Below are 23,252 nucleotides of genomic sequence, written 5' to 3'. Positions count from 1 at the left end.
GCGGTCGATCCATCAGCTGTTCCGGAAGCCGTAGCATTCAGGGCCGCGTCATATTAGAGCAGGCCTGGTCGTTGGGAAAGTGTAGCGGAAAAAAATATACATGAAATAGAGTGATCTCTGGCTCGTATTTTTCATTGCGTTATGTGCAACCTTTACCGTCTTTCACTGGACATCCTCTTTCCAAAATTTTCGTCATTAAAGACAGTGAAAGTTAGCTCGATATTAGAGCGAAAGTGCGACCTTCGAATTACACGTCTGATGCTATACGACTGAGCTACGATGGCGGTCATTCCTTCGTTCACTTTATTGGGTATACATGTGTATTTAAAAGTGGGAGCGTCAGTCGGCGCTGCCTGTTGCCATTGCGGCGAGTGCGGAACACTCTTTTTGCCCGTTGGCGTCACGCACAGCACGTGATCTTATTACGAGCTGGCAGCTGACGAAAAAAAGCAGCCCACATCCCTCCACAGGGGGAACTCTAGTAAATGCGTCGCAGTGAGCTGGGGGTATCGCGCGAATGTTACGTAATTTATTATGGTTCCGGAATGCTTAATTGTTATTTCGTCTTTACTCTTCTGATTCATTGAACGAAGGAGAAGGATTGTGTTCAACGAGTGGCGGGACGCTGTGGTTGTGCCCCACGAATGGTTGAAGGTACTGTTGCTCTGCTCCTATCGCATGTACTCGAGTCAAGCAAAGCATCAGGACAGGCGAAAGCCAAGTCAATACGCCCGTGACTGAATTCCGAACGCGCGATGCAGTGCCTGCCTATAGGGGTGGCCAGTGAATGGTTTTCAAGCGCTAGCAGTCGGTTCTTTACTAGCAGACGCTGCCGGCGTGGGCCTTGCGGGGGGAGAGGAGGAGGGGAGTGGTAGTGGGCACGAGACGCGAGCATGTGCAGTAGGGATGTGGACGGCGCCGCCGACGCCGGATCCGCGACCTCGCGCGACCAAGAAATGCTCCGCATATAAAATCCCTCGCATACTACCTGAACGCATCTGGTCAGCTAGAACGAGACTCGCGATTAATGAAGAAAAATAGTGTAAATTTAAAGACTTTTTATTAAACACAATAATACAGACTACTAAAAGAATTGAATTCAATCGGGAACTCTATGAAACAAAGCACTGTGCTAATAAATGTAGAGTGTGCTCGTTTAGTATGGAAGATTTCATTTTTGCTGAACCCCACGTAGAAACGCTTCCTCCGTGTTATACCGATTAATCACACATCGTATCGTTTGTGCGCAGCTAATGAAACCGACAGGGAAGCCAAGGAAAGCACAGGGGCATTAGCCGTGGTTCTTACCTCTAAATAATAATTCGAACCTAAATTGAACGAAAGTGAACTAGATGAAAAATCATCCTTCCCTTATGTTCGATCCGTACGCACAACCTTGGAAATACGTGATTCGAAGTTGTGGGTATGGATCCCATCCGCAAAAAAGGTGATTTTTTGTCCACGGTAAATTCTTTAAATTCAGGTGAGAATCATTACAATACATTTAAAAAACCACAAATAATATGGTTGCGTCGGGTGACACAATTTCGCGTTGGGTAACCGGCCCCAGACCCGCCGAACTACGTGGTTTGGTGACCACGTATTTAATGTATTTTGTCATACAGTGATCCACAGCTCAGCCACGAATCTCAGTGAATCTCAATATCGGTCGCTCATTTACGCACTTCTACATACGCCTCGAAGAACCCTACATGCGTCTTATTGCGTCGCGTAAGATAATTACACCATTTGAATGCCGGAAGGCCACAGCAGAAAAGAAGCTTCTGTAAAGCAGTGTCTGCTTCACGGGACAAGAAACACTGTGCTTTCGATAGGTGCCCTTTATCTGTGCACAAAGTACTTCCGTCATGGTCCTGCTTCAACAAACAGAGGTTGGCTCTCGAGAAGTGCTGTGAGTTTTCTCGAAGACGGTGGACTGATCAATTCCTTTTGTAGAGTCGTTAACGTAAGTGTTTTTTTAATTCTTGTATGTACCACAACCTCTGCATACTTGTGCCATTTGTACTTTATATTTTCATTATACTTGTTATTGTTTTCGTTGCGATCGTTTTACATACCTTCACTTTTTGGCAAAGCTGGCCCCACTTGTGGCCAAGCCCCAATTTTCATACTTCTTAAACAGAGAAGAAAGAAAGCGTACCATGGTCCAGGCGATAACAGCGTGTGTAGTTATTCAGCGATAACTCGATCCGGCTCAGGCCGATATAGAAGCGGTAAACAAACTCCGCTATCAGCATGACACGCACGTAAGTCTAGCCCCACTGGAGCCCGTCATCCGGGTAGAATTCCCGGCTCTTAACGGCGTAAAACACACGAGATTTTCACCACGGTGGGCACCGGCGCGTGTGGCAGTGCGATTACACAATATTCTTCGTTGAATTATGCTGAAATTTAAAGGACAAGTATCTATACCACAAAATGTTTTTTGTTCGTCCAAAATATATAAAAAGTTTGTGTAGTGGACAAAAGCTTTGCGGACAAAAGGACATCGCCTGTCGTGCTTCTCCAAGCAGCAGGAGCCATGTTTCTAGCAAATCTTGGTAGCAAATCTAGCAAATCTTGTTAGCTTGATAACTTTTCGGCAAAGAAAGCTATTTTGCGCGAGCGCGACATAGCTTTTTTCCACACACACACACAAACACACACACGCACGCATGCACGTGCACACGCACACACACACAAGCACACATGCACGTTAATACACAGGCACACACACAAGCACGTTAATACGCAGCCACGCACACACGCACACATACACACACATGCACCCAAGCACATGCACACACATACACACAAGCACATGCACATACACACAGCATGCAGCGCATCGTGCTCTTTGCGGGCATCCGAATTATATCATTTATGGCACATTAAACACTAGATTTTCTCGCTCGTCATGAAAACTGGCACAATGTCGTAAGTTGAGTATGTTATGGGAAAGGCTGGTTTGGAAGCTGAAATTTGCTTAGCAGCAAGGCTTGGTTGACTGTTGTCGACTTTTCATTATGTTCATTTACGACGGTGCTGCAGCTTGAGGAATCTTTTTTAATTGAAACTTGTTGCAATGCCTCGCCCTTTTTAGCAGTGTGGTGATGTTTAGAAAATTTTTACGTGCACAGAAAATGTGCCGTCCACGATTGACCATTTCTATAGGTATCGTCTTATATCTTGCGAAACGTTTGCATGAGTCGCGAGTGAACACCAGCCACCGATGCCCTTGCACACGAAGAGCGAACACCAGCCATTACGCGTGTAGGACTACAAGGACCAAATACAGACAGCTTTTCGCTCGTGTTCCTTGTGGATAGTTTGCCGACAGACTTAACACTCAGAACTCTGAACAATAAACTCGCCTATCGATTATGATCATTACGAAAGCTTCCATGAATATGTCGTTGAGGAAATACAAGTAAGTGCTCCCACATCCTTACACCCAGTAATTAGTTCATTCCAATTGGACTTCACTTTAATGTACTGAAATCTTTTTGTTTATTTGATTCATGCAATGTTAACATGCCCGCTTCAATTCACTAAAGCAGCCAAGGCTTCTACTTCCATGGACCGTAAGTTTCATACCATACTTGCTTGTCTTCATATAGGATTTCATGTGAATCTTCTCTTGCTTGAGGAAATGCAAAATATGATCTATTGGTTCTCTCCTTGTAGTGCTATCCGAGGCATCTACGTCATTTGGAATAGCCTCCCTAGAACCTAAAGGACATCAATTTGTGGGCACCACACCCATACAGAGTAAGTTTCCGCTTTCTGTTCAGAGGCAGACTAGTGATAATAATAAATATGGTAATTTTTTGCATTTGCATTACATTACTTTCACCATCTATTTTCCAGGCACATCGAAAAAGGCCAGGATCAGAATCCCGAAATTGCGGGCCCCACGTACGAAGCAGAAGCTACAGCACTACTGCAGCATAGTCATGAGGCTTCATCGAGTCATCTCCAGAATAAAAAGACCTGTGAACCGTACTCTCCCGCATGCAGAGCTCATTGCTGAAGCTGGAAATCACCTCAGCAAGGACTTCTTAGAGCTACTAAAAGTACAAGTGCCTTTGAACCCCTCAGAAAACATGGGAGCCATTGGCCCATGCTATTTAGTAAGCTTGCACTAAATCTCTCCTTTTCAATTCTGAAGGCATATAAATATTTTTTCAAATTTTTTAGCCTTTCAACTGTGAGAACGCTGAGGACTTTGATATCTGCCATTACCATTAAATCTGATTTGCTGCCTGCTATCCTCGATCTAATCAACAAACCGAAAACTGACCGTTAATCGGAACGAGCTTGTTGCTTGGTGTTCAATGAAATTTCATTGAAAAGAAACTTTCATTACGACCCTACAGAAGATGTTATTCACGGGTATGTTGATAATGAAGAAGATAGGACGGGCAGTGTAGCGAATACTACTATGCTCGCGGTGGCACTAGGAAAAGCCAAAAAATGGGTCCTAGTAGTAGCCTTTTTAACAAGGAATGGCACAGTTCATTCATGACCCGTTCTTTTCTTGCTCGAGCAGCTATTCAGCAACCTAAAATTATGCAAGCTCTCTGTAAAAGCAATAATATGTGACCAAGGGGGAGCAATTGTGCGGTAGCAAAAACACTTTGCGCAAGTCCTGATAGGCCATTTTTAATGCATATATCTTGTGTAAAGCTGCAAGGGATATAACTTGCACAAATATGACCTTAAAATCGGTGAATCTGTTGTATCTTGGAAGCTCATAAGAGATTTATACGAGTCTAGCCACCATATGAAGCTGAAGTTTGTCCCAAAGTTGACTGATGAACATATATACAAGAGCCCGTTTGGGAATATGGTAGTGTTGTTCGCTGCACAGGTTTTAAGCAACAGCGCTTATTTCGCCATCAAAGCTTTCGTAGCCTTCACAGTTCTTCCGCCAGAAGCCATGAAAACAGCTAAATTTGTCAAAAGAATAGTTCAGCTATTCGACTTGTTGAATAGCTTGTGTGTCCAAATCTAAAAAAGGAAGATGAAGCATTTTATCAGTGAACAAACTGAGTATATAAATTTGTCTGGAGATGAATCAGTTAATGTGCTTGAGCCAAATATATTTTGTTATGTGTCGGGTTATTTGGTACACACTTTCCTAAAGAAAAAAGTTTGTGAGAAGTGTACAGTACTGCTGAAGGATAGCAGCCAAGAGCTGTCTTCAGATTGTCAGGTATACATGATGCTGTGGAGATAGAGGGCAAGCCACGAGGACATATCACTGTGCCAACTGAGGCAGTGCTCTCTTTTTTTCATAAACTGGAAGCCCTATTCAATGTACTAATCGGCGCTGTTGCACACCTTGTAGGAGTATCTTGCACACTTCTTGACGCTGGAGATCCCCGAAGGGCCATTCTGCAGTCGAGACTGCCATAAATTGTTCCTGAAAAAAATGTACGAATCAGGATACTCTGGTTTCAAAATTTCAAGTACAGAGAGTTAAGCAAAGCTAAGGCATTGAAATCAGCTGCGAAAAGAAAACTTCAAAAACTAGTGTGACAGCCATTGGTGGGAAACTGAAATGTCCTGCCCAATTTTAGTGCGTTTGAAGTAGGTGGCTTCGTCGTGTTTCAGATTAGGCGGGTTTTTTTCTTTAGCAATATCTGATCTTACGTCATGCTTGCATTTCGTTCGGGTTCTTATGTGCCTCAGTAGTCCCAATATATAATGCACCTATAGTATCACACAAATAATGTTGTTTTACCCATTGCCGGTGTCAGGAGGTGCACTACCTTCACAGCGGATTGTCTCTTCTTTTTGTGAGCTTCTAATGCATTCTTCTTCACTACAGTATAGTCTAGATGCAGAGTCGCCTTTTTAGAGCTGTATCCCTGTCATTTTAGTAGGTTATGGTAGGAGGCTGGAGTGCTGTGCGATGATCTAAGACTACCAAGATTGCCAGAATGAAAAGCTTACAAAATCTGAAGGCTTTCGCGTGAGCACACCAAAACGTATCCCATTTTTTCTTTCTAAGGGGATGGCTGCATGTGTCTTGTGACCATCAAAAAGGCAGGTTGTATTTTGAAAAGATGAGTAGTTGCCTAAAGTGCATAGTTTAAAGGTGAAAAGAATTTTCCTATATGTCCCAAATAGAGCTATACTTTCCAAAGGAGCACTCGTCTCTAATCATTTAAATTGTGCTATATGACTAATATTTGCTCTGCTGACTGTGGTGGAGTTAATAAGCATGTTTCGATGAAATTAGATTCTCCATTGCAAAAATGCATGAAAAGGAGGGGTATGCCACCTGGACAATTGACAATAAGAATGCATCACTTTGTAGAATCAGGAAATCTATAAATGCACTCACAGTTAATTAAGGTCCATTCGGAAAACGATCAAAAACTGTGGTATGGTTAATATCTCAAATTTTCCTCATGCGTTTTTTTATAGTATGCCCATATGATCGAACAGCTCGAAATCGCATTTTGTTTTCAAACAAACAATTTTGCCAACATAGGAAACATCGAGAAGCATCGCCGGCTGATGATGGACATTTTACGAAAAGTGCTTATGCTAACAGCAATGCAAGCTATATATTGCAAATATCTTTTTTCTTAGCACAATTAGAAAGGCAGGTCGCATGCATTAGGAAAGCTGACTGATTAGTATCCAAGATACAAAATTTTTGTTCTATCTGAACAACGGGAAGAAAAGGAGGACATTTCTGGAGGGGCTTTCTTTGGGCTGAGTGGTATCGAACGCCAGCCAAGTCGCGAACTACTCAAATGCATTTCATTAAAGGGGTAGCTTTTTTTAAGAAACACTTTGTACTCTTCGTAAATACCTCTCTACGGTTATTTTGCAAAATCGGAGCAAAAAAAGTGCGTTACTGTAACTTCTTTTCAAAAAAATGTATGATTTATATTCTGCTTTGTGAAAACACGATGTTTGAAAATTTGTAAGTTAGTTCTGACCAAAATGATTACCATGCTTTTCCAGAATATAATAGCGCAGTTTAAAACATTTTGAGAAAAATTGAGAGCAGGTATTTTTTCACTCCCTTGAAAATCACTAGACAAATAAAAATGCAGAGTATAATTATCCTGATTAGGTACTATCAGAACTGTAAACATGATCTAGCTATGTAAATCACAAAAGCAGAAATCGCACCCAAAAAATGAGCGAGTTTCATAAACATGGTGTTTTGAGAATTTTTAAAAATATTTAGATTATCTAGAATTTTGAATGATCACGTGAGCTTTTTCTTCATTACTTCTAATTGTACTAAGTAAGAAGATATTTGTGATAAACAGCTTGCATCACTGTTAGCATGTTCATGCATTCAGGAAAGTGCACTTTTGGTAAGATGGCCGATGCCACCTGGCAATGATTCTCATCTTGCCTTGGTTTAAAAAAGTGTTTATTTGAAAACTAAATGTTATTTTGAGTGACTGCATCGTGTGGGTATAATATAAGAAAAAAATAAAAATCTGAGATATCAAGTATACCATGTTTTTCTATCTTTCATAGAATCGACCTTAACTGTTCACTTTGCAAAGTGAAGCCAACTTGGTATGGGTGCTGCTTTTTTTACACTTGCTTTGTGCTGCGACAATGCTGGTGTCAGTGCATGCACTGACACCAGTAATTGCAGTTATTTAGAGCAAACAACTGCTTATTCGTACTTAACCAGGTGCAATTCCTGCACAGTTGGTACTAATCTGAAGCTTATTTCACTGACACAGCAATTAACTGAGGTCAGTGGCGCGATTTGAGGTCAAAATGTACAATAAATTGACATATCCCATGTCTTGGTATCCATTCCATAGCTCCAGCTGATCTTTGTTTGGTCAGGCATGTACAGTGTTCCCCTTCAGGTGGGGAAAAGGGACATTCATTGCATTGACCCCTTCCACCTCAATGCATAGGGCAGACGTTGCACTGATTTAGGTGACTAGGACTTCAATAAGAGCTCTGGCTTTCATTTTAGTGAAAATTAGACGCCACCTCTACTGTAACTCAAATAAGTTGCCCTGCTTATTGCCCTTCTTACCCTTTGCTGCATGCATTTTGGTTCATCCCACTTTGGTGCTTCCTTTCTTTATCTCTTGAGGTACAGTACTTTCATCTATTATTGTCTTCGGTGATTTGAAAAAGCTTACCTATTTTTCACCTTAGTGCTATACTTCTAAACTGCTTCAATAGCGTCAGAAATTTTGCACCTGTCCGTGTTGCGTGCTTTGTCTTTATATAGCTTAGCACGTTGTTTGCTCCTTCAATGTGAAGAACACACTTGCCAGCAACAAGTTTTCATTGCATGACTGTATTGCTAATTTTTTTCATAGTCATTTTTTATGTATCTTATTTGTTCTTAATGCCACTTCTGCATCCCCATTTTTATGCGGACTGCATAAAGGGTGGCCGGTTTTCTTTCATTTTTTCTTCAGGTTGAGTGCAGTGTTTGAGCTCTCTCTGAGCCTGTGCACACTACTTTCATAGTCGGCATCATTCCGGGGTTCCCTCATAACACAAGTCTATCTGACATTTTATTGGTTCACTAAGGCTTTTTCTTGTCCTCCTTTTTGAAGGCGTTTGTTACGTAGTGTAAATTACTTTTTCTCAAGATTTCACTTTACCTATCCCAACACTCGAAGCCATAGTTTCATAATGTATTAAAACCCACATATTAATAATTAGTTTCATAATGCTTCATTTACTTCGATTCTTCCTATTCTTGCATGTAAGTCTTTCATGAATATTGAGCTGTAGTAAATGTTCTTAGTTGCATGATGGTGATACTGCATTCGTTTTCTGAGTAGCTCTTAAACCATTCAAGCACCATGCCTATTCGTTTTTTCACCTCCTTCTTGTCATGGCTTAGTGTAGAGTTCAATTTGTAAATGGTATTCAGATTCTCCATTACATGTGGTGTTCTTTCGTTGATACCATTCATATTCATTAGTCTCCTGCATGTGTAGGTTAGAACTCTATGCCATTCTTCTGCTTCTCTGGGAGCTTTCTTCGAATAATACTGTGCCGATAGGTCACCCTGTCTTTCCCCAATTCTGACCTCATCAAGACCTTCCCATTCTTCAATGTTATTACCCTAATCTAGTTTTGTCATTTGACAGTTTCAACACTAGTTTAACTTCACCATTGCATTATAAGTTCTTAAAGCAAGAAACAAATTAGCAAGAAGTTCAGGAACCCTGGAATACCAGCAATAAGTGAACCAAGTGGTATTTTCATTGTTCTTGTAAATTAAGTGTACAGTGCTTTATCTTCAGTTTTTTTTATTGTTCAGAAATCTGCGTGAGTATTCTTGCTGTACTGTTAAAATCGCAATCAACTGCAAATGCATAGTGTATTTTACAAACTCTTATCGCAGTGTATCTTTTAAACTTGTGCTTCGGTACAAATGTACTATCATCGTAAAAAAAATGCACAGCTGCATACAAGTGCAGGACCAATTCTAACGAGAATGCATTCCTGGCCAGGCACTTGCCGTACTGCCAAGCGGGCCCCTTCGGCATGCATGCCCAGATTCCTTTTGGCGCTGTTGGTTGCAGTCACTGCCATCACCAGCTAGTGTGCACAGTTCTATTTGCTCGAGGCGCGTTTTCAGTCTGTTTGCTGAGCAGGATATACTGCAGCAAGTGTTGCACTGGCCACTTTGGATTGCAATTTCTTTTTTTAATATCGCGGTTGACTTCTTTCACAACATGCACAAGGAACCAATTGCGATCAATATAATCGTGACTATGCTGGTATGTCTCGATAAGCTTTACTGTGTTGCAGTCGGGTCGTATGGACGCACATTGGGTGTTTTGTCATAAACGATATAATAAATAGTTTGCATTTAACTTTCAAAACCATGGTATGCATGAGAGACGCTGTAGTGAAGGGCTTTAAAAATATCGAGCACCTGGGGTACAACGTGCACCTAGATCTAAGCACATGGGCCTCGTTTCGCTTACAACAATTCCGTTGCAGGCGAATGATGCGCTTCTTTTTTATTTTATTTTTTTCAGCAAGCTGCCCTAGCAGTAAGCTGAAGGCAAATTATGATTCAGTAGGCTGTTAGCGTGCATATTTTAGCGTTATTTTATGCTTAGATATATTTTATTGCTTGTATGCTCTTTTGCTGTGTAGTTTGAGAGAAATTATTTTTTTTGTGTCTAGTTATTTACTACGACAATAAAATGATTTCACTTACCACGTTGTTGCGTGTGCCTTTGCCAGTTGAGGTCCTGTTCGGTCGTCTGGCGCAATTCTCTTATAAAAACGCGATGACTGTCAGATAGTGTCGTCGCCTCCAGTTTCTTGCATCTAATAATTTTGTGCTGTCGTGCGAGTGTAGAAAAGAACCTGTAGAACCATAGCTCTCAAAGCAATTTCAGCGTGATAGTGAACTAGAACCAACGCCATCTGTCCTTGCGGTATTGCAGTTCAGTACGCCGCCATTACTTATTTACATGTTATTGTGATACAACAGTCTAAAGGTACAGTTTTCTGTTCTATAAAGTGGTATAGGTTTTCGATGCGAGCACCCGCACACGTCAGAGTGCACTTCTCTCTACACACCATAATCTCCAGGAGGGCAGGCGTGCAGTAGATTAAAATAATGCAATGCAAACGTTATTCTGTACGTACAATGTTAGCTAAAAAATGATAGCTAAGTCGTAACTGAACATACGAAAATTCAATAATTTGCGAAATTAGCATAATTTCATAACTAAACGAATAACAGTGCAAGTGTCAATTAAACAAAGATGAATCAGACAGTTTGCAAAAAATGCACTATCACATCATTTGTCATTATTATTATTAGTATTGTTGTATATTTATCTATTTATTTATTTATAGGTACAGCAATATGGTACCACATCTTAGTAGGGTAGGTATACATAGGAAATGTACAAGCATTTTAGCACATACAAGTTCATATTGATTACAAGCATTACTCAAACACGTGAAGAATTGCACGAATAGTGCAAGTGAACACATGAAATATAGCAACAGACTCATAACATTTTTAAAACATTTTCCAAGCATTGTTAAGAACTTTTTTATCATATTTATGGCATTAACAATCATCCAGTCTGTTATTGTTTTGGAAAAAAAAGAATATTCATAACAGTTAATTCTTGCAATAGTTGCTGTGCACTGAGTATAAAATGTTGTGAAAATGGGAGTCATGCACAATGGAAAAGACCATAGGTCAGCAAGGTCATTCACGACTCAACTCACTCGGACTCACTCAGACTAAGATCGAGCTGAGAGTTTGAATTTGAGTGAGCCCTGATGAGTAATATTTTGGTGAGTTTGTGCCCAAGTGAGTCCTTTGGAAGAAAATTTTTGACATTTCGGCTAAAAGTAGCAAAAGTCACTGCAGTACATAAAGGTGGTGATATCAATAGTTTAGCGAACTATCGACCTATATCCGTGCTTCCAACAATATCGAAAATATTTGAAGGGGTTATTTATGATAGACTTGCATCCTTTTTTGATAAGCACCAAATAATAACAAAAAGTCAGTATGGTTTTCAAAAAATTAAATCAACAGAAAGAGCTCTACTGTATATCAAAGATAAGATAATCGAAAATATGGAAAACAAAAAAATATACTCTTGGGCTCTTCCTCGATCTTCAAAAGGCATTTGACTCCATACAATTCAAATCATTGATTCATAAATTATCAAGTTATGGGGTGCGTGGAGTTGCACTACAACTGTCTAAAAGTTACCTAGAAGATCGTTATCAATATGTAAAACTGAATAACACTATTTCTGCAAAGATAAAGTTGAACCAAGGAGTCCCCCAAGGGTCTATACTGGGGCCATTATTGTTCCTTGTCTATATAAATGATATTGTCGATATACCTCATTCTCCTGAACTTATAATGTACGCTGACGATACGAATGTTTTCTTTTCATCAGACAATCTAATATCACTTGAGGTCAGTGTAAATAATTATCTAAGCAATCTTTCAAATTGGTTAAGGCAAAATGGACTGCGCTTGAATGCAAAAAAACAACCTATATGATATTCCGACCTGTAAATAAACCTATTAGTAACATAGCTATAAAATTCGAAGGAAATTGCATCGCACATGTTAGGGAACAAAAGTTTCTTGGTGTATGGTTTCAGGAGGAATTGAACTGGAATACACATGTAAATCATCTGATCACCGCATTAGCGCGAATAGTTGGTTGTTTTTTTAGAACAATGCACTTAATCCCATTGAGGTTAAAAATAAGTATGTACTATGCACTCTTCCATTATAAAGTAAGTTATGGGATGTTAGTCTGGGGAACGACATCACAAGGGAATTACCATAAGTTAATAACTATACAAAAGAAAATATTGCGCTGCTTTGAAAATTACAGGGGGAATCTACAAGACTTGCGCACTGCTCCACTATTCATTAAACATTCAATACTCAGAATTGATCTATTATATCATTTTAAATTACTTCAGTTAATACAAAAGACTAAGCTATGTGAAGAAAGTTGCACCGAAAGACCACACTACAGTATGCGAGAACAAAAGAAGCGAGCTCCTAGAACAAGAACCAAGTATGGAAAACAAAGTATTGCTTACCAGGTACCTCAGGTTTTAAATACCCTTGCAGATCAATTGAACTTTAGGGCTAGTAGTGCGACTTTCAAGAAACAAATAAAGAACTTATTCATAACCACCGGTCTACACTATCGAAACTACGTAATGGAGTCTCATGCCTCTGCAAATGCTTAAATTGTTCATAAACTTATATGTCAATTATACGAGTATATACCGCGGAATTCATTGTATCCACATGCATCTTATGTCTGTTTTTGAGTTGTTTCATTGATATTGTTTAGTTGTGAATTATAACGAGAGTGACCTCTAATTCTTAAAATGTGTTATGTAAACTTCTTATGCTATTTATGTTTGAATTTTGTGTTTACAATTTCAGGTTGCTTGAAACCAATGTATTGAATATATATATTGTTTAAGCTTGCACTGTCACGGACTGCGGAGGGACAAGGGCCTTTGTCAGGCTGTTCACCTTTAGCCCTTTGCCCCTGCAGTGAGCTCTGTGTCTGGCTTACTGTAAATAAAAATACTACTACTACTACTACTACTACTACTACTACTACTACTACTACAAAACATTTCAGAGGTCTCAGTGAGTCAAAAGTGAGAGACATACCTCTTCAGTGAGTCTGAGTGCGTTCCATTTGTTTGCCCGACCTATCAACTGGACTGATCTAGAAAGATTGTTCCTGTCCTTTGAAGTTAGGGTAATAAATGACTGATTATATGTGTGCATTGAGCATTGCATGATTCCCACACTTTTGGGAGAAAGAGTGGAGATGTACAGTGGAGAGATATTATGGTTGTTATGCAGGTTGCACTTGTGACATATTTTGGGAAAAAGACATATGCCTGAGAAAAGGTGGGGACAGATGAGTGACAAAAGATCTAGATTCTATCATAGAAGTGATACTTAAGGTACACCAGAAGCTTGCAAGGATAAAGCGGGCAGAATAATGTTGGACTAGCTCAAGAGCGGAGGAGAGTAGAGGACGGGTCCCAAATGGATGTGGTATATTTTAGTTCACTATGTATTAAAACTTTGTAAACAAATGGCACATCATCATCATCGGCCTGACTCCGTCCACTGCAGGACAAAGGCCTCTCCCATGTTCTGCCAGTTAACCCATCATAACATCATTATAACGGGTATCCAAACAATTATCTGTCACAAAAATTGGGTAAATCCCTAAGTACTTGCAGTGCAGAAGCCAACAGTTATTCACAGAAAAGGCTGTAAAGCTCCTGGGTTATCTACAGAGCACAGACTCCTTATCAAAGACTGATACCATAGGTTGAGAACCGAGGACCGCAAGGAAAAGAGCAACATCAAACTTGCTACTACCTTGATACAGCCAACTTCTGCCTAGATCCAACAATAAATAAGGTAAATACTAAGCGCAAGCTTAGACGTTTTCTTCATAAATTTTATTTATCGGAGAAATCTAGCCGGCCTCTGCAAAAGAAGAGCATTGCGGACCAAGGTTGTCGATTGATAGCACCATCTACCCCAGAAAGCATGGCGTGCTTGTGTTCTGCCTGTCAGGGCCCCTGCGAAGCATGCAATGGTTTGCTGCCACATGAGAGCAGGTGAGGTCTGGAGCAGCACACGCACGTCGACTCATTTAAAGCTCCTGAATAAGAAGGTACACCGGTCTCGCCAACTGGCGAAAGTGTAATAATCATGGCTCTTCGTCGAAGCATTGCTCTTTATTATTCATTGAATAAAAAAACACAAAAATACAAATTATACAAATGGAAATATTAAACATAAAATCCGTGATCTTGATTTAGTATCTTCTTTTTTCACTTTCTTCGAACCAGACCCTGGCACAGATCGGGCGTTCTCCTGCGCAGCGCCGCATCACAGTCTTCGAGTTGCACCCGCACAGCTTGGTATGCGACTGTAACTGTGGCGGACTGTCTTCAACGTCCATTATGACCGAGTCACCTTCTTTCAGGCTGCCAAAGTTTCTCGGGTCCTTTGGTCTCGGATACAATATACACGAATTGAAATGTGGTTTAAAATACAAACAGTATAAACGAAAATGTCAAATAAATTTAGGATGAGAGATAATCGCAATAAAACTACTGGGCGTAGATGCACCATTTCAAGTTCCACGACAAAGCCTTGATGAGGCGAAACGTCCAGTTCCTGAAACACAATCATTTCGCAGTACGGTGCGCTGTAGAAACCGGCCGACCGGAGTGTCAGGCTGCGCAAAGTGCCCCTGGTCTTGGCCAGGCAGTCGGCAAATCCTGGCAACGTCTTTGAGCCAGCGACAGTGCACAGTAACGTGCCAACGGCAAGCTCGGTCAGGGTGTCGTCGTCCATGAGCAGGCTGATCAGCATGGTCACTTTGGAGTCTCTAAAGTTGAGGTCGGCAAGGGTGAAAACCACAGAACAATAAAGAATAAGGGAGCCGCTGTGAAATATGGGCGAAGTCGAATCTCATAATATAACGAGACAGCCTTTACACAAAAGAAGAAATCCACGATAATATAGGTAGTAGGACATGAAAACAAACAAACAAAACACCAAAAAGATAGTAATTTCGAAAAAAATGCAATTCTGATAACATTCGCTATTACGTGGATTTACTTTTGGTAACAGGTTAAGCAGATACATGCATTCTTTTGCGCATAGCATTAGCTTCTTTAGGTAACATGAAATATCTGTGCACAGCGTTGTAGGTGTGACCGTAATGATAATACTAAATACGTTGGTCCATCAAGAGAGCGGAAATTAATTATACTCTACTGGAACGGCTTTGCTTGTAGATTACAGTAATGCATGCTGAAAAACCAAATAGAAAGAGAGATAAAAAATGTTACAATAATTGTTGATCCATACATGATTCATAATACTTGACGTGAGGTCTTCCCCACGGATATCTACACACTGCTAAAGGTCATATTTTTGTAAACACCCGCGGCCGAAACCGTTTAGAACTTGTAGCAGATGAGTAAACATGACCCACACAAGCTGCGTACTTTCCGCAGCCCTTTGCTCTACGCATTCTGGAAACGTTAAACTTTCCCTTAATACAACGCATGCTCATGAGATGCACGAATCACAAGTACAAGCTATATGTAAAGATGTAAGTAAAACTTGGTGCATTTATGGGCTTGACTGATTAACTTACAGGGTCTCTTTCAACTACGTACGCGGCATCCAATTGTCGTGAGACTAAATACAGGTTTCGAGGGACGTGCACGAATAAACAATCAGCAGAAGAAAGAAAGGAAGACAGCGACCGAGAAAAAAAACGCACATTATCTACGCGTAAACCAATAGAAACCTATATGAGCTGGAAGTAATAATATAATAATTGATGGGGTTTCAAAATCAGGATATGATTATGAGAAAGAATGTAGTCGATGATTGCGGAAATTTAAACCTCCTGAGGCTTTTTAACGTGCATTTATACCGAAGTACTCGATCCTCGAGAATTATCGCCTCCATCACGGTTGCGGCTGCCACGGCCGTGGTACTCGATCCCGTGATCGGCGGGTCAGCAGTCGAGCACCACAACCAATAGACTACCGTGGCGGGCTGTGAGCTACATGTCCAATGAGTCAAGAAAATAACGAAAACTTCAACCCTCTTACCAGCAGCTGACGTTGCCTCGGCAAGGAAGTTGTGGCGGGCCTTGTACTGGATAGCAGAGACGGTCGAGGTCTCCCTCGCAGGGCGAGACGCCAACGGCGGCGATGAAGCTGGCGGTCGCCTATCGGCGTTGGCTGGCCGTTGTCCCAGCTGTCCATCCCGCGGGGGCCTCGTCTCCGCTGCGGCCGGAAGCCACCGTAGAACTCGATCGACGAATGGTTCCCTTTTCTCCGGGAGCTGTGACCTCGCGCAAGCCGTCGAGTCGGAGGTACCGCCAGGCAAGCCTGTGTAAGGCTACGCTGTCTCGCTTCTGGTCCGCTGCTTTCTTATATGACATACTCCGCACACGTGGTCCAATCGCAGCCCACCACGCCTTCAGAACACCACGAGGCCAGTTTTCATTCGACTATCCAGTACACCATGTGACCCAATAGCAGCTATGCCACGATGATGATGACAATGTTCCTTCATATATGGCTCATATACCTACTCTGGAGGGTTAGCCGAGATATGAAAATTGCATTCCGAGGTATCATAACAAAGTTTTCAAATCACTTATCCACGGGAAATGATAACTAAAGTACAAATATTTTGCCGCACTTCATCTTCGCCGTTCAATTCTTTTTATAATTTCACTTAAGTCTCTACCTCGCGTCGTCGCTTCAGCACTTCTTTTTCTTCACTCGGCACAGGCTCCTCGTGGGCCCGTCGCGATTTCGCTAAAGGCTAACTGTGATTATTCGTTACTAAATAGTCGCATCGTGATACTTGTGACTGAATGTCTTTTTTCTGTGGGTACATCACATCAATGGTATTTTTATACAGGATTAGTGCAAAGTAGCCTTCCTTTTGTACTGCAAGCGATAATATACAAGCCACTGCCTAATTCTGAATTTTGACTAGTACAAAAGTGGTTTCGTGTGATGTTAAATTACAGTATAGATCAGTGAACGAAGTGAACCTCATGAGCAGCTTTCGTTGTCCTCATGTCGAATTTGAGGAGGATTGCCGTCGTCCGCGAAAAGACCACCGCTACATTCGCCAGTTCGTGTGGTTTGAGATTGTGCTCACACAGGTGAGTTCGAATTTAGGATTCTGTATGGCTAGCGTAAAGTGCTGGCGTTATTGGAGGGGGGAGTGATTTTAAATAAGTGAAAATAAAATAAAAGTGAGCCCCGTAACTGTTGCTCAGGGGAAGGACACCCTAACATTAGCTCACGAGGGATGGGGCTAAGGAGGGATTAAAAGGATAGGGGAAAATGAAGATATAGAGATAGAGAGGGGCGGAGGGACATAAAGACGACATACGGAAATAAGAACAAGATAGAAAAGGTGGACGCGGTCGAAAGAGTGCGAGGACGGGGCACGACTCAGCGAGAGCTCTTCTCTGCGTCAGGAGGTGGCGTAGGGCGAACCAGTCGGCCAGAGCTGCGCTGTCCTCGGAGATCGTGGGGGCACTACCGGTCGGCACGAAATCCAACGAGCGAGTCCCGCCGACGTTATACAATGCCACTCCTTGTGTTCGTGCGTTTCGTTTCGTTCGTTGTTACGACGGGATCATTGGCACAGGGGAGGACGAATGAGGTCACAGAAGGAACCCATATATGACAGTGTTGCCGAATGGATACCTCCGTTATGTTACCATTACATTTCGCTGATTTAGCGTTCGCTGAAATTCAATGCCACTCCTTGTGTTCGTGCGTTTCGTTTCGTTCGTTGTTACGACGGGATCATTGGCACAGGGGAGGACGAATGAGGTCACAGAAGGAACCCATATATGACAGTGTTGCCGAATGGATACCTCCGTTATGTTACCATTACATTTCGCTGATTTAGCGTTCGCTGAAATTCCATTCCTCTTATTTCCTCGGACAGAAATAATTAGCTCATTCACAGTACGAGAATGACCGGCAGTTTAATTCCATTCTTGTAATTACTTGATGCAGAAAATGCAGCTTGATCGTTTCTTTAGCTTCTAATTTACGCCCCCATAAAGCTGGTGTCACGAGATGCATTAAAAAGTACGCAAAATACGTTACTATAAGACCGAAATGTAGTAGCTTTTGTGATAGGCCCCCATGTATTGGCCCCGTTTAGACGCGTGAAAGAATATTTGACATTGGCGCGCTTCCTGAGGGTCCAGTAAGGGACAGCGCAACGAATATGCTTTAGGTCCGTCGGCTCGCCTCAAGCCCTCTGGACCCTCTCGGCCGGCGGATTACCTGGAAAGGACTGTTTTGCTGTCTGGGCTGCCTAGAAAGACTGGTCTCCTGTGCGTTTTTGAAGTCGTCAGAATGCACCTCACAAGGAACCGATTGCTGGAGGAACCGGAGTGCCTTTCGAGTGTTCTTTCCTTTCGCCTTTGAACATTCCGGTGACAAGGCCTCCTCGACGGGTCATCCTGGAACCTCGTCAAACTGGAGGAATCTACTCTACGCGCGAGTTCAAGGTCAACACACCGTGTCAGCTGTGCCGTGCTTTTTATGTGTACCGCCGCCTCACGATCGGTGGACGCCTTTCCGCCCTTCCTGCGAGGGATTGTGGCTGCCTCTTCGTGCTCGCTCACTGGATTCTGTGCCGACTGGTTGTGCCCCCGCGATCTCCGATGACCGCACTGCTCTGGCCGACCAGCTCACCCTCTATCTCCTGACGCCGTAAAGCTCTCGCTGAGTGGTGCTCCGTCCTCGAACTCCTTCGACAATTATGTCGTCGCTTCGCGCTGACATGGTTTAGAAACTAAACGCTGCTGCTGTCACAATATTTACAGTGTATACGGAAAAACGGGAAAAACGTTTCGTGGTGTTCTCAAGGCTTAGAGTCTTTTGAGATTTTGGGCAGGAATCTCGGCCGCAAGTGTTTTAAGTTGGCTCGGCGACGGGATCAATGCTCAAGTGGTGGTCATACTTGTACCCGCGGGAAAATATTTCGCCAGAGTCGATCACTACGATAATTTTTCAATAGGAAGAGGCTCATTTTAATTAAAATAGCCAGACATAGTTCCAAGGTCTGATAGGCCACGTTCAAGCATATTACAGTGTGACTCTTCGTATGTGTGCTAAGATATACTCAACCCAAAGAATAACATTTCCATTTAACCTTGGCACATTCTGCTTACATCTAAACACACACGCATATTCGGTTTATGCACCTAACTCAGCTTGTATGCGAGTGTAAAATATATATCTTTGTTATGCCCGAACTTCTAAGGCACTCCGAAGTGTTGTCTAATGATCAAGGTGCAACACAGGCAAACTGGCAGGCTAATCACAGCCTTAGAAAGGCCTACCTAAATACTAATAATGGAACTTAGACTCATAAATAAAAAGATGGTGGTCATGAACCTAAAGCTGTGTAATGATAAATGCAGTGTGGGCAGCTGTAGCGAACACAAGCTTTATTGCTCGGCACTGTGGCAAAGAGCGCATGAATGAGGAACATAAAGTTAAAAATATATATGACAAATTATACATATTTATTCGCTTTATCTGTTTGTTTCTTTACATTGACGTGACTAGAAGGGCTCACTGAGCAATTTCTGCAACTAGCGACATGACGCACAAGAAATGCACAGAATGTAGAATTATGGGTGGGCATATTATCATGTAAAATTACGAGCAATATACATAGTAACCATAATTTTTTACATGAAATGAAAGAAACTCTGTGCAAGCAATGTCTCACGTCGCAAACAGACACACAAATAGCGGAATAATGTTGATTATTTTTTCATTTGACACTAAGAATATTTGTGCATTGCATGTCATAATATATGTCCCACATGTTAACCGAAATTTGCTAGAGTTGTCACATGCAAATTTGGGTTGTTGCATTGTCGTTCACACCTTTCTTATCCGCTAACCACGTCTGAAAGTGAAATGTGCCAGAAAAGCAAGGAGTAGGCAACGGGAGATAACGGAATAACTCTGCCATGCTGTCAGATTTTCAGCAATATGTCTCATACAGTTGAACCTTCTTTTTTACAGCTGAACGAAAAGCCGCGCACACTGACTTTACCAAAACCGTCTTTTTTACTACACGCCAGGGTGGTCCAGTGATTATGGTGCTCTATTGCTGACCCACAAGTAGCAGGATCGAATCCCGGTCATATTTTCGATGTAGGTGAAAATGCTTCAGGCCCATCTGCTTTGATTAAGGTGCATGTCAAAGATGCAAAGTGTTAAAATTTTGGGAGCATCCCACTATGGTGTCTTTCGTAGTCATTAGGCGCTTTTTGGATATTCATCATCATCATCATTAGCCTAACTACGTCTACTGCAGGACAAAGGCCTCTCCCAAGTTCCACCAGTCAACTCGGTTCTGTGCTTGCTGCTGCCACTTTATACCCGCAAGCTTCTTAATCTGATATACCCACCCAACTTTCTGTCTCCCCCTTACTTCCTGCCTTCTCTCGGAATCCAGTCAGTTACTTTTAATGACCAGCGGTTATCCTGCCAATGCGCTACATGCCCGGTCCATGTCCATCTCCTCTTCTTGATTTTAACTATGTTGACCTTAACGCCGGTCTTCTCCCTTATCCACTCTGCTCTCTTCTTGTCTTTTAAGGTTGCACTTATCATGTTCCTTTCCATCTCTCACTGAGTCGTCCTCAATTTAAGCTGAACCCTCTTGGTAAGTCTCCAGGTTTCTGTTCTATAGCTAAGTACCGGCAAGATGCAGCTGTTATTTACATGGCTCTTGAGGAATTATGGCAATCTACCACTCATGACTTCAGAGTGCTTGCGAAATGTGCTCTACCCCATTCCTATTATTCTAATTACTTCAATCGCGTGGTTTGGCGCTGTGGTTACTACCTGTCCTGAGTAGACGTAGTCTTTTAAAACTTCAGGTGGACTATGAGCTATCTCGAAGCACTGTTCTCTTCTAAGGTTGTTGTACATTACTTTCGTTTTCTGCAGACTACTATTAGAACCTACCTTTCTGCTCTTCTTGTCTAACTCCGTGATCATGAGTTGCAATTTGTCCCCCGAGTTTCTCAGCAATGTGATGCCATATGCGAAGCGTAGGTTACTATATGATACTCTCCATTAACTCTTATCCCTAAATATTCCCATTCAAGGCCTCTGAAAACCTTCTGTAAGCACGCAGTAAATAGCAGTGGGGAGATTGTATCGCCCTGCCTTACATCCTTCTTGATTGCTATTTTGTCGTTGTCTTTATGGAGCACTATGGTGGCAGTTGATCCCCTGTAGATTTCTTCCAGTATGTTTGTACATGCTTCGTCGACGCCCTGATTCCGCAGTGTCGGCATGACTGCTGATATTTCTGTTGAATTGAACGACTTCTCCTAATCTGTGAAAGTTATGCATTGTGGTTGGCTGCATTCTGAGCATTTCTCCATTACCTGATTGATCGTATGAATGTGGTCGATTGTTGAGTATAGCCTGTCCGAAATTCCGCTTGTTCCTTTGGTTGATTGAATTCTAATGTTGTCTTAATTTTGGTAACGATTACCTTGGTAAATAGCTTGTATATGACAGAGAGCAAGCTGATTGGCCTGTTATGCTTCACGTTCCTGTCATTTTATTTCTTATGTATTAGGATGATGTTAACATTCTTCAAGATTCTGGTACTCTTCCTGTCCGGATACACTTCGTAAACAGGGTGGCTAGTTTTTTAACATAATCATGTCCTCCGTCCTTTAGCAGATCCTATGTTATATGATCATCACCAGGAATTTTACCTCTTTGCATTCTCTCCAAGGCTTTTCTGACTTCTTCTATCATTACTGGTGGGAGGCCATCTGAGTTACTGCTAGTTCTTATATCAATGTCGTGGTTGACCCGGCTACTGTACAGATCTCTGTAAAACTCCTCCACTATTTAAAATATCCTATCTGTATTGTTAGTTACTTTGCCTTCCTTATCCTTTAGTGCATACATCTAGTTTTTTTCTATCCCTAATTTTCTCTTCACTGCTTGTACACTTCCTCCGTTCTTCAGAGCGTGTTCAATTTTCTCAATGTTATACCTTCTTACATCTGATACCTTACGCTTATTAATCAACCTTGAAAAATCTGCCAATTCTATTTTGTCTGTTGTACTTGAAGCTTTCATGCTATGACGCTTTTTAATGAGGTTCTTCGTCTCCTGGGACGGCTTGCCAGCGCCCGGTCTAAGTACCGTATCTCCAACTTTCACTGCACAGTCCGTAATGATACTCGTCAGATTATCATTCATTATGTCAATTCTAAGGCTGCTTTCCTCGATAAGGATCGTGTACCTGTTCTGAGGCAAGACGCTAAATTCATGTACTTTCCCTCTCAATGCTAGCTCATTTATTGGCTTCTTGCGCATCAGTTTCTGTCATTTCTTCTTCAAGTCTAGGTGAATTCGAGACCGTACTGACCGTACTAGGGCCACTGCATCGTATGTTGCGAAGCACTTCCACATCCTGCACGAGGCCTGCGTGCATGTGCACTCAGTGTATAGTCTATTTCGCTTTACTTTCGACATTAGGTCTCTTCCATGTTCCTTTACGGTTGGTTCTCTCGTTTTTGGTAGAATGTATTCAGGATCTGTAAATTATTGCGTTCTGCAAATTCTACTAATAACTCCCCTCTGGCATTTCTAGTACCGTTGCCATAATCTCCTACTGCTTGGTCCCCAGACTGCTTCTTCCGTACCTTGGTATTGAAGTCGCCCATCAGATGTTAAACCCTATCAATTGATCACTGATGTAGAATGGTGTTCTGTATAACTTCTGGGCGGTGTTCACGTTTATTTATTTATGGCACAATTACATGTCGCTATTATGGTGATCTTGCCCTATGGTGGGGTGACTACAAAGAACGAGCTCTAGAGACTTTTTTTAAACCATTTATTCCTCAACAGCTGCCGTGGTACAGGTTAGTATAGACAGATTTGGAAGAGACTGTTGATTTTTATAAGGTTAATGAATAATCGTCAAGGGCAAACTTCGCAAATGGGTGTGTTAAGAGTGAAAATGCATGATTTGAAGATATGCAGTAGGCTGCACTATTGACGTTATCTGTCCATCGGAGTTTCCCTCAACAGAGAGGATGCTGATCGAATCCCGCTGAAGGCGCGAATAGGAA

At 41.9% G+C, this 23,252-nt stretch overlaps 1 protein-coding gene and 1 long non-coding RNA gene across 3 annotated transcripts in view; one reads left to right on the top strand and one right to left on the bottom strand.

Annotated features, from left to right (window-relative positions):
• LOC142775820 (uncharacterized) overlaps window positions 1-10,203 on the top strand; it is a 69,916-nt gene extending 59,713 nt beyond the window's left edge. Inside the window, exons 1-3 of one of the 2 annotated variants that reach the window (XM_075877978.1) lie at window positions 2,504-3,584; window positions 3,688-3,771; window positions 3,871-10,203. In XM_075877978.1, the coding sequence (XP_075734093.1) occupies window positions 3,527-3,584; window positions 3,688-3,771; window positions 3,871-4,148 (420 nt within the window). In that variant the 5' untranslated portion in view covers window positions 2,504-3,526 and the 3' untranslated portion in view covers window positions 4,149-10,203. Of the gene's footprint in view, window positions 1-2,503; window positions 3,585-3,687; window positions 3,772-3,870 lie in introns of those variants that run through there. The other variant, XR_012887047.1, reaches the window with a different exon arrangement.
• Window positions 10,204-14,588: 4,385 nt separating this feature from the next.
• LOC142777004 (uncharacterized) lies at window positions 14,589-16,316 on the bottom strand. The gene is made up of 2 exons (XR_012887896.1): window positions 16,180-16,316; window positions 14,589-14,936 (listed from the first exon to the last, which is right to left on the bottom strand). It is a non-coding gene; the product is annotated as an uncharacterized LOC142777004 (long non-coding RNA).
• Window positions 16,317-23,252: the final 6,936 nt, after the last annotated feature.

Source organism: Rhipicephalus microplus, chromosome X, assembly GCF_043290135.1.
Source record: "Rhipicephalus microplus isolate Deutch F79 chromosome X, USDA_Rmic, whole genome shotgun sequence".
Classification (NCBI taxonomy): Eukaryota; Metazoa; Arthropoda; class Arachnida; order Ixodida; family Ixodidae; genus Rhipicephalus; species Rhipicephalus microplus.
Note: the sequence above shows the minus strand (reverse complement) of the source record. Positions and strands in the feature narration are given on the sequence as shown.